The sequence below is a fragment of the Aspergillus uvarum genome (assembly GCF_003184745.1).
Source record: "Aspergillus uvarum CBS 121591 unplaced genomic scaffold BO82scaffold_5, whole genome shotgun sequence".
NCBI classification, from domain to species: domain Eukaryota; kingdom Fungi; phylum Ascomycota; class Eurotiomycetes; order Eurotiales; family Aspergillaceae; genus Aspergillus; species Aspergillus uvarum.
Genome location: NW_020291302.1, coordinates 27,111 through 41,323, shown reverse-complemented (window position 1 = coordinate 41,323; position 14,213 = coordinate 27,111). Strand labels below are relative to the sequence as shown.

At 51.3% G+C, this 14,213-nt stretch overlaps 6 protein-coding genes across 6 annotated transcripts; 4 read left to right on the top strand and 2 right to left on the bottom strand.

The window, feature by feature from the left end:
• Positions 1–255: 255 nt before the first annotated feature.
• On the top strand, positions 256–1,235 carry BO82DRAFT_428791 (NAD(P)-binding protein; the record flags this gene model as incomplete). The annotated part of the gene is made up of 5 exons (XM_025640476.1): positions 256–543; positions 609–683; positions 730–736; positions 836–1,070; positions 1,127–1,235. 5 exons carry the CDS (start codon positions 256–258, stop codon positions 1,233–1,235), a joined length of 714 nt encoding a protein of 237 aa, XP_025495977.1.
• A 45-nt stretch (positions 1,236–1,280) lies between these two features.
• BO82DRAFT_350593 (beta-ketoacyl reductase) lies at positions 1,281–2,072 on the top strand (the record flags this gene model as incomplete). Its single annotated transcript, XM_025634198.1, has 2 exons — positions 1,281–1,604; positions 1,672–2,072. 2 exons carry the CDS (start codon positions 1,284–1,286, stop codon positions 2,035–2,037), a joined length of 687 nt encoding a protein of 228 aa, XP_025495976.1. The 3' UTR covers positions 2,038–2,072.
• An 851-nt stretch (positions 2,073–2,923) lies between these two features.
• BO82DRAFT_398101 (uncharacterized protein) lies at positions 2,924–3,823 on the top strand (the record flags this gene model as incomplete). Its single annotated transcript, XM_025639003.1, has 1 exon — positions 2,924–3,823. The coding sequence occupies one exon, from the start codon at positions 2,924–2,926 to the stop codon at positions 3,821–3,823; it is 900 nt and encodes a 299-aa protein (XP_025495975.1).
• Positions 3,824–4,065: 242 nt separating this feature from the next.
• BO82DRAFT_398100 (uncharacterized protein) lies at positions 4,066–4,534 on the bottom strand (the record flags this gene model as incomplete). The annotated part of the gene is made up of 3 exons (XM_025639002.1): positions 4,066–4,203; positions 4,268–4,441; positions 4,511–4,534. The coding sequence occupies 3 exons, from the start codon at positions 4,532–4,534 to the stop codon at positions 4,066–4,068; spliced, it is 336 nt and encodes a 111-aa protein (XP_025495974.1).
• Positions 4,535–4,863: 329 nt separating this feature from the next.
• On the bottom strand, positions 4,864–6,573 carry BO82DRAFT_273791 (FAD/NAD(P)-binding domain-containing protein; the record flags this gene model as incomplete). Its single annotated transcript, XM_025631069.1, has 7 exons — positions 4,864–5,388; positions 5,452–5,570; positions 5,629–5,665; positions 5,727–5,855; positions 5,922–6,171; positions 6,241–6,332; positions 6,400–6,573. 7 exons carry the CDS (start codon positions 6,571–6,573, stop codon positions 4,864–4,866), a joined length of 1,326 nt encoding a protein of 441 aa, XP_025495973.1.
• Positions 6,574–7,970: 1,397 nt separating this feature from the next.
• Positions 7,971–10,554, top strand: BO82DRAFT_388970 (uncharacterized protein). The gene is made up of 4 exons (XM_025638420.1): positions 7,971–8,301; positions 8,387–8,654; positions 8,734–9,302; positions 9,393–10,554. The coding sequence occupies exons 1-4, from the start codon at positions 8,206–8,208 to the stop codon at positions 10,119–10,121; spliced, it is 1,662 nt and encodes a 553-aa protein (XP_025495972.1). The 5' UTR covers positions 7,971–8,205; the 3' UTR covers positions 10,122–10,554.
• Positions 10,555–14,213: the final 3,659 nt, after the last annotated feature.

Below are 14,213 nucleotides of genomic sequence, written 5' to 3'. Positions count from 1 at the left end.
GTTCAGACTCGAAGTCGAGCTACTCAGATGGATGATTTACCGAGTCACCTACAGAAGCTTGTCGCTTGGATGGCGACGCAGCTTGAATTGTACCAGGCCGGAATGAATCAACTAGTTTCCCAGGACTTTCGACTCTGCGACTTGAACGGTGACCTTGTATAAGATAGGTTTGACGATATCATTCTTCCACTAAATGGTTCACCTTACGCTGTGTTCAGCACAGCTGTGGATCGGATGTGCAAAGCATACACAGCAATGTTTGCTGGTACACAACATGCGCTGCATCTTCTATCAGAGGATGACCTACTCCAGAGTTTCTATACCCTTGCGGATGCTTGGGACTACAATGAATTTATTCAGCTCATCGGTCACACAAACCCACGCCTGCGGATGCTGGAAGTTGGCGCTGGGACCGGCACTACAACATTCAGAGTACTGAAAGCGTTACGCTCCCCTTTTGGAGAACGCCTTTACCACATCTACACTGTCTATGCGACCTCGGCCATGGCATTGGTTGAGAAGGCAAATCTGCAACGGGGACAGGTGAGCCTACAAGTCCAGGGCCCAGGAATTCACTCATGACTAGTTAATAATCTGCACTCTCCCAGTCGATCCTCATTCACTCCGCGTGTGGGGGAGTTGGCCATGCTGCTATCCAGGTTGCCCAGATGATAGGCGCCAAGGTAAACTTCATCGCTCGGGCACCAGTCGGGGCTGATACTTGCCTAGATCTACTGTACGGTGGGAGGAAAGAGAAAAGTCAAACATCTGGTTTGAAACTGTGACATACCACGCTCGCACACCTTCCGTTCGTCTGATTGATCGTTTGTCCGAGGCGTGATGGAGGCCACCAACGGCCGAGGAGTGGATGTGGTTCTCAACTCATTGCCCGGTGACCTTCTCTACGCCTCGTGGACATGTGTCGCCGAGTTTGGAGTCATGGTCGAGATTGGCATCCGTGATTTCCGTCGCAAGGCCAAGCTGTCTATGGAGCTTTTCGAAGCGAATCGAACCTTCGCTGGACTTGAACTGAAGGGAATATGGCGTGTCCGACCCTGGATGGTGACCGAGTCAATCTCCTTGCCTGATCTCCAGTCACGATTCGATATTGCTGACGGACAGATAGGGTTCTCAAACGCTGTGTCGACTGGATCGAGGCTGGAGTGATAACGCCCGATCCGATCTCGAACATCTTTCCGGCCGCGCATATCCACGAGGCCTTCCGCTTCATGTAGTCAGGTACCCATATCGGCAAGATTGTGATAACAATGCCAGACGATCCCATGGCTTCGGTGACTATGAGAGTCAAATCAATTCCGGTCTTCCAGCAAGAGCGGAGTTATTTGCTGGTTGGCGGGCTTGGTGGCCTGGGACGAGCTGTGGCTTCGTGGATGGTTGAACACGGTGCACGCAACCTGATCTTTCTATCACGGACTGCATCACACGCAGCTGACAGTGATTCATATGTGCGGGACCTGGAGTCGCAAGGATGCCAGGTCCAATTGGTGGCTGGTAGCGTCTGCGAGCTCGTGGATGTCAAGAAGTGTGTTGCGCAGGCCACCACCCCGATCGCTGGCGTCTTGAACATTTCTATGGTGTTGAGGGTGCGTTTTTTTCATTTTCCTCCTGCTGATTCTGTTACGGTGCTGATTGCAAGTATCATCTGTACAGGACATTTCTCTGACGAACATGACAAATTCTGACTGGGTAACTGTTGTGAAGCGCAAGGTGCAAGGCACTTGGAGCCTACATAACGCTCTCCCGTCTGATCTGGACTTCTTCATCCTCATTTCATCCTGCAGTGGCATCTGTGGGCAGTGGGGCCAGGCAAACTATGCTGCTGCCAACACCTATCTGGATGCATTCGTGCAGTATCGCCATCATTATGGTCTCCCAGCCTCCGTCATTGACCTTGGTGTGATGGGCGACGTCGGTTTTGTGTCTCGCAACCCGAACGTACTAAGGCAGTTCCAGAATAGCGGAGCCTTTGTACTCAATGAAGACATGTTCCTGGAGGCGATGACATTGGCTGTGTAGCAATCTCATCCACTTAGAACTAGATTTCCTATCAGAAAATATAGTAATCCAAGCCAGATCGTCCTAGGCGTCAACACAGCTGTACCTGCCGCCTCTCCCGCCAACCGGGTCGCATGAAAGAACGAAGTTCGCTTTAGTATCTATTATAATCTTAACCGGGATGCTGAAACAATTACACCTGCGTCATACAAGCCAAACAATCTAAGAGAATTCCTCGCTTCCTCCGCCACACAGCCAATTCTCCTGAATGATGAGACAGCGGTGATGAAGATCACTGATGCTATTGCAGTGACTTTGGCTGATTTTGTTATGAGAGACAAAGACGGCATTGCCCTAACAGACCCATTCTCGAGCCTTGGAATTGAATCCTTGGTCGTTATGGAGATGCGTAACTGGATTCGGCAGCATCTTGGCGTGGATAGAAGTGTGCTGACGATCCATCGCTCCTCTTCATTGTTAAAGCTGGGCGAGAATATTCGTGACGAGCTGTTTGCTCGTGTGAGTGGATGAGGGTTGAAGGCAGAGCAGGTGGTTGTTGCCATCGTGCTGGTTTATCTTTCGGATTTCTGATTTGGTGACTTCCGGCATCTCTTTGTATTCTTTAATATCCAACCACTTGCTTTGAATCAACTACATGACTTGGCCGTGTCTGGCGCTTTTGTTTTGAACACAAGCTTTTTTGAAAGAATCTAAATTAATTACTGTCGTTTGTCACACTTTTGACATCCGTATTCTGTTCGATGCCGTGGTAACAACTCTATAAGTATCCGGCACACTCTCGGCTCAGGTCAACTCCAAGGCCCACGCCACTGCACTGACTTTCACGATAGTCCACTCTCACGCCAACTAATCTCTCAACTTTACTCTCCGGAGAAACACGAATAAGATGAATCGGGAACTACCTAGTGGAAAATGGCAGTGGTACTACGCCGACCATGCCTTCGTGCCGGAGAACCACCTTAAGTTCCGTCAGGACATCACTCGGTGGCTTCTTGCACGACAGGGTAAGCCCGAGATCGGCGCCGATGGCCAACCAACGGAGCTCACTGAGGTCCAACAGCGACTCATCCGCGACTCCCTGACGCGCCGCAACCGGTTTCTCTGGGTGCAGACCGAGTCCGCTCGGATCTATACGGAGGAAGAGAAAAACGAGGCTTTCGCCACGGGGGCACCACTTCGGGCACCCCCTGAGGCCAATGCTGTCCTTGAGGCAGCCCGGCAACCCCCCCGCGAGGAGATCATCGATCCGGTCACTGGCAAGTTCGACTGTCCATGTTGCTTCCGCAGACTCCCAGCCCGATACCTGGAGTTGAAGGTGTGGTGGAAGCATGTCGAAAGCGACGTTGGTAGTGCGACATGTTTGTTGGACCGCTGCCTGATGAAGCCGCAGCCGTTTGCTATTGATCAGTTGTACGATCATGTTCGACTCTATCATGACCCGGAGAAACTATGGACGCTGCGTGACATTGACTCGGCGCGGCGATTTCCCCTCGATCCCTTTCCGGAGAACTGCCCAATCTGTGACTATACGGATGATGATAAAGAGCGGGTCGTGACTCATATCTGCAAGGAACTCCGATTCTTTGCGTTGATGGCGCTGCCATGGGCGACCGACCAGATGCTGATCGTCGGGCAACAGTGGCAGGAGGAGGTCGATCGCTTGTGGCCTTCTCACTGCAATGTGCTACCTTGTGGTACTTGGTCGAACGACGAGGCCTGGGCCAAGCGGGCGGCGAAGAAGCGAATCCTTCAAGAGATTCATGAACTCAATCTGGAGGATTCGTAAGATCCTCAGCACGGTGGTGATGAGGATGGTCGTGTGGTGGTCCCATTTGGTCTGCCCAAATTACTCCCATTCCCGTATGATGTCACCTGGTCGGGCTTACGATATCGAATACTACTTTCACAATCTTCTTTCATTCAATCAATCAATCATCTCGTATATCTTGGACCCTCTCTCGGAGGTTGAAGTACCAGTAAACGTAAAGCTGCGGTATTAAAAGAAGTCCATCACCGCCAGTGTATCTTTCAGCAGATGCAAAGCTTGAATACCACTTTGACTTCCAAGTTCATCCCGCCAACCAAAGTCTGTGTCGACAAGGCATGCACTACGTTGGCAAATCCCGACTTCCTTTCGTCGAGAGTGGTGCGTTCGGTTGCGGAGAGCTATTCGAAGCCGGGAATCAGTAAAGAGACCATCTACCAAGCAGAATTCAAAGGCATGACGCACGAGGAATGGAAAGACAAGACTTCCCCGGGCCGTCCCGGATGGAACGGACATAGGGGTGAATTTCAAGTCCAGCTCAGCAATGGCAGGCAGTCGGTTGTAGGTTTCTTGGATCTCGGTGAGAGCGGCCAGGTAGAAGGTTTCCAGCGGCTCGATGGCCACGGGTGCAAGGCCGAACTGGTGGTGGTGCCGTGTCAGTCGCTGGTTACACCGGTGCCTCGAGACGGACAATGAGAGAACACTTACGGTTGCAATCTTGGTGACTTCCATCTGGGAGGGAAGGCAGATTTGAGTTGGCTGCTGTCGAAAAGGATGGAAGAATGAGGTGGAAGGAAGAGAAAAGGATGAAGGAGAGAGGGACGGTGTAAAGTAGAAAAAGACAATGTGAGAGAAGGGCGGAGCCCCAAAGGCGAGGAAGACGCAGCAGAGTGAATACCGTGTTACTGTTCGTTCCAAGTCCAAGTAATCGCGACTCACTGCTCAATTAGGCTAAAGGCTAGAGTTGAATGTCCAAGTTAAATTTATCTAGTTGACTTACACTCATTTCTTCCTGAAAGGCTGAATGAATAATATGGGACATTCTTCTCATCCCATCACCCTCAAAGCTTGACTTTGCGGGACTGCTTCTCAGCAATCTTCTCGTCCTCCACCTTTGCAACTGTTGCTGCAAAGGCAGCTTCTGCATCGTGCTCTGCCAGCCAAACCGTACTGGCCCGATTCTTGAGACGGCGTAGGAGTCGCTGTTCTTCATCTTCCTCATTGTCCCCATTTGCCGACTGCCCCTCAGAAGCTTGGTCGTGCACAATGCGAAGTAATCGCTCAGTATGAGGCTGTCTCGCTCTACTGTACAGCTCCAGTGCTAGTTGGATACTGCTTTCCGGAATAGACTGCTCTGCATCCAGCACGTTGAGAGCATGCGCAAAGGCGAGTCCGAGGGTTAAAGCATCGTCCAAGGCCAAGGAGCCGCCAGCTGCGAAAGCCCCGCCATGGGCATGTGCAGCATCACCGATCAAGGTGACTCGAGGGGCTAGGACCCAGCTGGAAAGAGAGTCTCCAATGAAGTTCGGGTAGAGTTTAGTATAGGGAGTGAGCTCCGTCAGAGCTTTGACAACCGGATTCCAGTCCTGAAGCATGATTTCAGTCGTCAAACCCGCACCGCTACTGAGCAATGGAGTTGGCTCACATACCTTGTATCTGTCACGGAGAAACTCGACATGTCCTTCATCGTCCCATGAAATGCTCTTCTCGATCTCTTCCGTGGTGCGTGAATCGCTGTACGCACCAACCGTGGTGTATTGCTGTTTGCCTAAAGGGGATGAGAGTAAGCCAGCTGGCTCTGCTTGCCTCGTGCAGAACTCACCTACCGAGGCGAGATGCGAAGAAGTTATCCTTTGGTCCCCACTGACTTTTGAATTAGCCTTGGCTGCTCTCGATTGCGACGCTAATCTAGTCAAGTACATACCCAGTGAATCGAATCCGCTGGAAGATCGGCGACCTTCCCCTCTACTAGGGATGCGTCAAATGTGGATCGCATAAAGACCTTCCCGCTGAACCGTAGCTTGTATTGGGGAATGAATGATTGTCGGACGATCTGCATTCGACCGACCCTGTTAGATTGTGACCGCACGATGATAGCCCAGTGTCCGGTTGAACCCACCGATCTAAGCCCATCTGCTCCGATCAGGATGTCCCCGTCGGCCCTCGTGCCATCATCAAAGTATAGCGAGACACCCTGGTGATCGGATTCGGCGCGAACGGTCTTTTTACCCAAGTAGATGGACTCTCGAGGAACGTGTTCGAGAAGTGCGGTATGAAGATGACCCCGATGGAAGCGGGTGGTGGCGTGGCGAGGCTCGGGCACATCGTTGTGTGTATCAACCGAATGCACTTGGTTCGTCTTCCAGTGCCTGCCAACGATTGAGTTTGCGTCAGAATTGCCATTGCCCCTGATGTCTCCAATCCTCGCACACCCCTACCGGAAAATCTGCGGAAAGCCACTCGGCGATCGGAATCCCACTGCATCTGAGAGAGCATTATGTACCCCGAGCCTTTCTAACGTGCGCATGCCCTAACCGAACGATTGAAGGTTAGCTTGAGTAGCGTTTGATTCGTATCCGTGCGAAAGAAGGTCATACATTGGGACTGAGCGCAATGCTAGCTCCAATCTCCGTCAGCTCATCCGCCTGCTCATACAGGGACACTTTGAGGTTCGCGATGGAGGTTTGGCGGGTGAGGGAAATTGCAGCCGCAAGGCCGGCGATACCGGCCCCTGCGATCAGTACCCGGACATCATTCTCGTTCCGAGCCATGGCGAACGAACACAGTGAACGAGCAGACAGTCCCAGAGAGCCCGCCCCGTCAGCAAGAATTTCAAGAGTGAACTTGGAAAGGGAGATAGGATGCGCAAAGACGAGGAATTTATTCCTCTGTGTGTCAAGCACGTCAACCCTGCAGATGTGACGCGACTACCGTCATGGGTCTTTCGCATTCGGGTGATGGGTGACCCGTATCAAGGGCGTTGATAAGTGTTACAAAAGTGCACCCAGCACGGTATAGAGTATTGCATAGGCATGCTAGTACCTCGGGGAAGACGAGCTGGCGACATCCCCCGGTCGTCTTTGTCGGCCGGGGTGGTTGTTCGATCTTTGAAGCACGCAGAAAGTTAATTGCCTCAGGCAGCCGTGAGACTTGGCGCAGTGGTGACAGTCACGTGACATATGGCCAGCCTCACCTCTCAGGCACCTTCTAGCTCCAATACGCAGCCTCAGGCATCCTAAGGCAGCATGAAGCATCGGGGATTGTAATCCTGCATGTCGCTTGAAGGGGTAAGAGGCCCCAAGGTACTCCGTACTCCGTCCTTCATATGAGTATGTACTGTACAGTACGTACTACGAGTATGTGCACGCCTAAGAGCGGATCCATGCGGGACGTTGGGTTCATCAAATCTCTGCAGATCGACGGTACTTGCTCCGTACTCACACCTTACTTTACTTTAGATTCCCCTCCCCTGCGAGACAGTGTGATGACGGCGATGCATACATCATGTACTGTACAGCCACGAGGGTGGATATGCGACAAAAGCCGTTGAAGCGACCATGGTTCCGTCCTCGACGGTTGAGAAACGGCCGACCGGGCTCATTCGGCCGTGACTTTGCGGGCGCAGCCAGAGCCAGAACCAGAACCACTTCTTTGTCTCGGATTGGTGAGATTCCCCAGAAGAACACATTTTCCCTCACATACTGTGTACTGTGTACTCGTTCTGTGTAGGTGGGTACAACGCATGCATCTTGATACGGGGTGTAACTGACGGGTAAGGCCACCGAATCCCGGCGGTCGCAGATGATTTGGAATGGTCACCAGTTACCGAGCCGTCGTCCGAGATCAGATCGAAGGGGATCGGTGGATGATGGTGGATGGTGGATGGATCGCTCTCCTCCGACCGATCATAGCCCTCGACTTGTCGCCACTGGATGACGTGGCGACCAGGCACCTGGCACCTGGGGAAAGAAAAGGCCTTAGTCATTGTGAAGCGATTGAATGACTGAACGATTGAAGAGGGAAAGGTGCGAGGATCCCAAGCCCCAGCCCCACCCAGACAGACACCCTTACTGATTCCTTGCCCTTACCCTAGCTACGCCCGGACTTCCCAGTGACCGTACAGTACTTCTTAACCCTGGTCACCACCACTAACTTTACTGCCGTCTGCCGCAGAGGTCCAGTACGGAGTCCCCATATTGTCCAGTCCTGTCGTAGTTATACTGGCCTCCACCATCAACTTACGGGTCATATCAACCCGCCTTTCTTTCTCTTCTCTCTTTCATAAATATCGACCATGGCCGTCGACAGTTCGTATGACGGCATTGTCCACGATTATTATTAACTGACTCTCCCCGAATCGTATTTCTTCTTTCCTACCAAACCTCAAACCGACTCTCTCCACCATGGACGACTCCCAGCCGGTGGTGGCCACCCAGCAGGCCAAACGCAAGCAACGGCCAGTCTATTCATGTTTACCTTGCCACCAGCGAAAAGTGAAGGTGAACCTCCTTAGCAATGCCTCAGCCAACCATGTCCCTCTCTCGATAACACGAACATGAGCTTATCAGGACCCGTGCCGCATAGTGCAACCGGGTGTTACCATGTAAATCATGCTGTTTGCGTGGTCTCCCGGATGAGTGCACATTCCCTCGATCCGCCGAGGAGCAGAACTACATTAGTCAATCCGAGTACATCACCCAGCTGGAAGAGCGATGTCGGACCTTGGAACGGCGATTAGCCCATCTGGAAGCCGTGCGGCAACTGGTGATGCACCGCGCCAATGAACCCCCTCGCGAGCAGTCCCAGGACCCTCATGGGCCTGGTCTGCTCCGAGACGATGAAAAGGGAAAAGGTAGGTGACGACTACTACCGACCTGGAGCAGGAGGGTCGTTTGGGGGCAGTTGGAGTCATTAAACTCACAGTCTCGTAGACTCCACCCTTGGACGCGATGACGACGATCCCGATGGCAAACATGACGCCGACGACGCCGACGACGCCGACAGTGAAGATAGTGACGAAGTCAAGGTCCCTCTGGAGTGTTCCCCGGGCGCAGCTGTCCTGGACATCTTCATCGAACGCCTTATCGAAGACTGTTGTCCACTCAGCAAGCGTGAGACCGGGCTCAAACGATTTATCTTGAGCGATGCATCCCAGATGCGGGGTCGATCAGAACTTCTGCAGGTCGCCTTTGAGAACACGGCATTGATGTTCATCGGGCGCACCTGGGGCGACCGAGACATTGAGATGGCGGGCCATCGACACAACATGTACGCGATTCGCATGATGCGCCGGGCGCTTCGGCGGTGTAGTGGCCAACCGGTGCCTTTGGACGTGTTTGTGGCCGCCTTCATCTTTATTATACGCGAGGTGTTCACCGGCGATAGTAGCGCATTGATGAAGCATTTGCTGGGTGCTGCGCAGCTGTTGCAGTTGCGCAAACCCGAAGAACATCAAACAGGCATTGCGCACGCCATCTTTCTGGACCATCGCATCTATTGGGTAGGGAAGCGAATCACCTCCCTCCCCTCCTCCAAGAACTGGTCCATTATGCGGGAGTGGAACTAATTGAGGCTATGTACATACACGCAGATCGCTGGCTCAATTCTTCTCCGGCGCCCCCTGTTTCTGGTCCACCCGGATTGGATGAAAGTCCCATGGGCGCATAAACCGAAAGATCTTCTTCACCAGCTGCTGGACATCGGGGCGGAAGTGCCCTGCTACCTTTCCCAGACGGAGAAATACCGGGCGGAATTGGCGTCGGGAAGACTCAACTACGAGGAACTGTTGAATGGGCATGGCTCCCCAAGTGACTGGGCCCAAACCCTCGACCGTCGCCTGGAGGACTGGTATCACCACCACATCACCCGCTATCCCCACGGATCCATCATTGAGTCTGACCACAAGCTGGATGCTTCATTCCCCAATTTCGCCTGTCGTCACCCCGACAACGGGCATACATTCACTCCCCGGCTCTTGACATACCCCGACCTCCTGCTGACCACTGTCATGTGCTACTACTGGGCTCTACGCATCACCATCGCCGGTGCTAACCCAACTCCACCCCCTCGCCATCAGCGGTATCAATGGGCTTGCAACATCTGTCGGAGCTTGGAGGCGTACATCACCAGGGGACCCCGCTGTTTCATCTATCGCATCCTATACCCGATTATTGTAGCTTACCAGACCTTCGAGCGGGGCTCCATCGAGCGCTGCTTTGTCGACAAACTCTGTCGTCGCTTGGACGAATTATACCAGGTTAATGTTTTTCTCAACCTCATGGCCCAGATCGGCAACACTACGGACCTGCCAGGAATCTGATCCTTCTCCTTTTTCTCTCCTTCTGTCTCTTGATTCGGTCCTCTTGGAATGGCCCCCACAATCTCTGAACATATTAGCAATGGCCATGAAAGAGGCATGAATATGATACCTGATCAATGCTGTAGATGCTGTTCGTTTTTATTTCATTTTTGGCACTAAATTTAGGCTCTTCTACTTAATCCTCCCTCCCGCTCTTTTTTTTCTTTCTGCTCTTCATGTTGGTTCTTCTTTTCTCCTTTTTTCAGTGTTTTCATTGAGGAGAGTGGAGCGTTTTGGCTTGGGGTCGGCCGAGGGAGTCTGCGAGTATTTGTCATGGCATGGTTTGGAGCGATCTAGACCGGGCTTTCTAATCGTGATGCACCACTGTCACCCTGAGTTCTTACTGAAAATTCATCAAGGCATTAAGAGGTCAGCATGCAAAGGAGTTGTGGGCATCTACCAAGATCATTTGTTCTTCTACACTGGCAGTGCGCATACTCTTGTAGGGTCGACGGACGCAATCGGAAAGGATCAATGTAAGTGGGTACTGTACAGCATCATTCTTCGCCGCGATTTTCCGCTCAATTGGTTGGCTGGTAGCCCATGGGCCTTCCAATCAAATACAGGTCGACCAGCGGTAATACCATGAACAGTGCAACATGAGCTTCTGGAGACTCAGTTCACCCAGGCAATGTGTCTTGGTGGACCAACCACGCCGTCTGTCACTCAGATTTCGGTGAAATGAGCATAAATGAAGGCCATTGAGTCCAAATCCTCTCTCCCTGACGCCGATTTGCCTCGCACAAAACACACTAGGTGGACAGGCACTGCCACCGTGGACCTTGATTTCATTTGCTGGAATGGGCCCAGCGGTGCCGGTTGCTCCCTGCAGTGCCCACCTCAGGGATTAGGACAATTTGCGGTCCCCTTCCTTCACCGGCGGAGCAAGGCTAGTCTAGATTAGGCTGACAGATGAGCAATCAGGCAAAGTTGCTGATGGGAGTAGTTCAAACTAACGGCCTGATTGTGGGCTCTCCGGAGTCAGCCGAGTAAAGGCCCTTCCTGGGCTTTCAATGGACGTGGATTGGATATGGAGAACCCTCAATGTTCGATTGACAAAGGGGAGACAGCTACACCAACCAAGCCCGAGTGGAGACGGACTGACCAACGGCTCCCGGGTGGTAATTTATGTTGTATGAATCGGCTTCCTACCAGCCGAACCATATTTTCACCCACTGCAAGTGCTGACCACAGGCAGACCTTGAGTACACCACACATTGAGATGTCTACGGGCCCCAAGAACAAGCACGCCGTCTATTCTGGAGAACTGTTGATGCTACTAGCCCTGCCGAGCAGTCTGTCTATGCAGTGGGAATGAACAATGCTTGCCAGCAAAATCCGCTCAAGCACCGGGGATGGATACATCAATCAGCCATACAGATCACCCGCGCTTTCATGGTGTGGCGATTGCCGTTTTCCCAGTTTATTCGTGCTACTACAGCCCAAGGGGGAAGTATCCTTCCATTTGACCAGCTAGCTAAGCAGGGGCCCGCTGAAGGCTTGCTCTCTTTATAAGCGAGGCCAATAGTTTGGTGCGCGATCATTCCTCCTCCGTCATAGGCCGGCTAGATGCCTACGGTACACTCGTAAGTGGTCGCAAATGCTCTTCCGGATTGTTACCGCCACTAAGCCCTGCGCCCGCACTCTTGTGTACAGGCAAGTCAATTACTAGCTCTATTTACACACAGCTGTGTTAAGACTATCCTTGGGCCCTATTGAGCCATGCAGAACCGACAACGATCCTATCAGTCACGAATAGGCCTCTGCCACTTCCAGCATGATTATTGAGACTTCAAGTTACCTCCAGCCGGAGATTCTTATCTGTGATGAATGGTTGAGTTGTAGAAATTACGGCAGTCTTATCTTCCCCCCAAAGTTCAAAAGCTCCTGTTCATTGCCGAAAGTGAAAAGTGGAAGTACTTTTACTGGCCTAGTAGGTTTGGTGGATTGGCAGACCTTGCGCATGGCGCATTTTCAGCAAATGGACGGATGGGTTGAGGCAAGGGCTAGTCGACGGATTCCAGGCGCTGTAAGCAATTTAGCGTGGTTGTGGGGCAGACGGGGATGCGAAGGTTTATCGCCGAACATAACCTTGAAAAAAAACTGTTCCAATTTGGATGGTCCCGCCCGCTATGATGTCATCGCCCTCCCCTGTCACACAAATCCAACAACAACCCGTCCATGACAGCATCAGACAACAACATTGTTGTCCCTCTTGACATAGATAGAGAACTACTTGCAAGGCACTCCTTTGCATTACGGCTAGACCCCGTTACTATAATCAGCAAAACAGGTTGGCTGCATGGAAGACCCCTGCTGTATCTATCTCTTGATTGTGTGTCGATGGTGGATGTATACCACTTGGATCTATGGGTGGCCAGGGTCGCTGATTTCCAGGTGAAAAGGTGACAGCCCGCGACCGGCTCTAGCTTAAACACGTGGACGAACCCGTTATGACGGAGTTTTGATTCATCAAGACAGTCGATAAACCAATCATATTTCTAAAGCAATAAATACTAGAAATCTGTAGACCGGACTACTACTCGGTAAAATGCTCGTGGCACCGGTGTTAAGTGCCCGATGGAACCTTATTCTCATTTGAAATATTGAGTACGTGGAGTACACAGGGGCTCAGCAGAACAGACCTTGTGAAGCATTCTTGTATAATATGTCAACAACTTACATAATCAACCACAGATAAATCACGTGAACCGTTATGCTTGTTGTCGGACTCAGAACACACACTATTATATCCAGCTGTTGCACTACAATATGAGGGCTCGTTTGCCGGTCAACTTCTTTTTGTACTGCCACTCCCAGTATTAACCCTGTCGATTGGAGCATATGATGCCCCGAACATCTCTCCCAACAATAGTGGCACTGCATTCTAGGGTTATGTGTACATGGCATAGAGTCGCAGAATACAAAGTAAAAAACCCTTTCAATCAAGCGCACAGTATCGGATCTGTGCCTAAGCATTATTGACACCTCGAATCACTCAGAGAATGAGTCATCGGACAGAAGATCAGATAAACTCAGGCAGGAAAATTATTTCTTGAGTATCTGAGCCGAAAGTACCCAGAAGCGGGAGTATGAGGCCACGAGTGCGGGCTACTAACTTGAAGTAGACTTTGCTATATAGGTGTGGAGTACCCATAGTTCTCATGACCTGGACGCAACAGGCTATGTGCAAGACCTCATGCTTAGTTAAGGATATCCATAGTTGAATTTAAGAAACTGGGCTCACTTCCTTAAATGGTATTGTTGCTAAGTATGCAGCTCCTCTTTCTAGCACCGGCACAGGCGATGTAACAACAGGATTGCGCCACTACTCTTCTGAGTCCAGTTAAAGCTAATACATTAATAAACGTGATTGAGCCGATCAAATGCTGATACTTAAAACGCCCCTTCTGAATTCACGCGACTAACAACCGTCGTGGCTGTAGTAACAGGGGAAGTATGGAACAGCAAATGGTGCATGCATATACCAGAACTCCCGGTATTTTGAATTTGTAAGCCAATAGAAGATGATATCTAGTTTTGAATCGACTACTGTTTGCAGTGAGAAACTCTGAACTCATGCCAGGTGGTTACAGGGGCCGAGCAGACTCGGCTTGTCCAGGTGTCTTTTGCAACCCCTCAGGCCTCGCACAAATAGGGTTGGCGTTCGACTTGTTATCTATTCTATGGTTCGAGCCGCAATATTTCTTTGATGTTAATAAGGCACTGCTCCTATGGGCAGGACCTAGAAAAACTTTAGATTCTGTGACTCCTCAACAGGAATAAAAGCTGAATAATGACGCGGCCATCGTAGGATCATAACCACCGACTGGAATATACCATCCCGGTGCTTAGACAAAGATTAATGCATGTCCGATGTAACACGAATAGCTTTATCTGAATCACAGGACGGCTATCAGGGAATCAATTTTCCAGGATGACATTTATAAGCGTGGATAGGGAATAGACTACAAGCAATGCATAACAAGGACGTCAATTCTCTGCTTCTACATGGGACTTATAGTATGGCAGCGCACAAATCCAAGAGGACGG

What these genes read in the sequence shown, in the direction of transcription:
- BO82DRAFT_388970 (XM_025638420.1), top strand. Translation starts at nt 8,206, where the DNA reads ATGGACGACTCCCAGCCGGTGGTGGCCACCCAGCAGGCCAAACGCAAG. An exon ending in GCCACCAGCGAAAAGTGAAG is followed by an intron (nt 8,302 to 8,386) that starts GTGAACCTCCTT and finishes CGTGCCGCATAG; the next exon opens with TGCAACCGGGTGTTACCATG. An exon ending in AGACGATGAAAAGGGAAAAG is followed by an intron (nt 8,655 to 8,733) that starts GTAGGTGACGAC and finishes ACAGTCTCGTAG; the next exon opens with ACTCCACCCTTGGACGCGAT.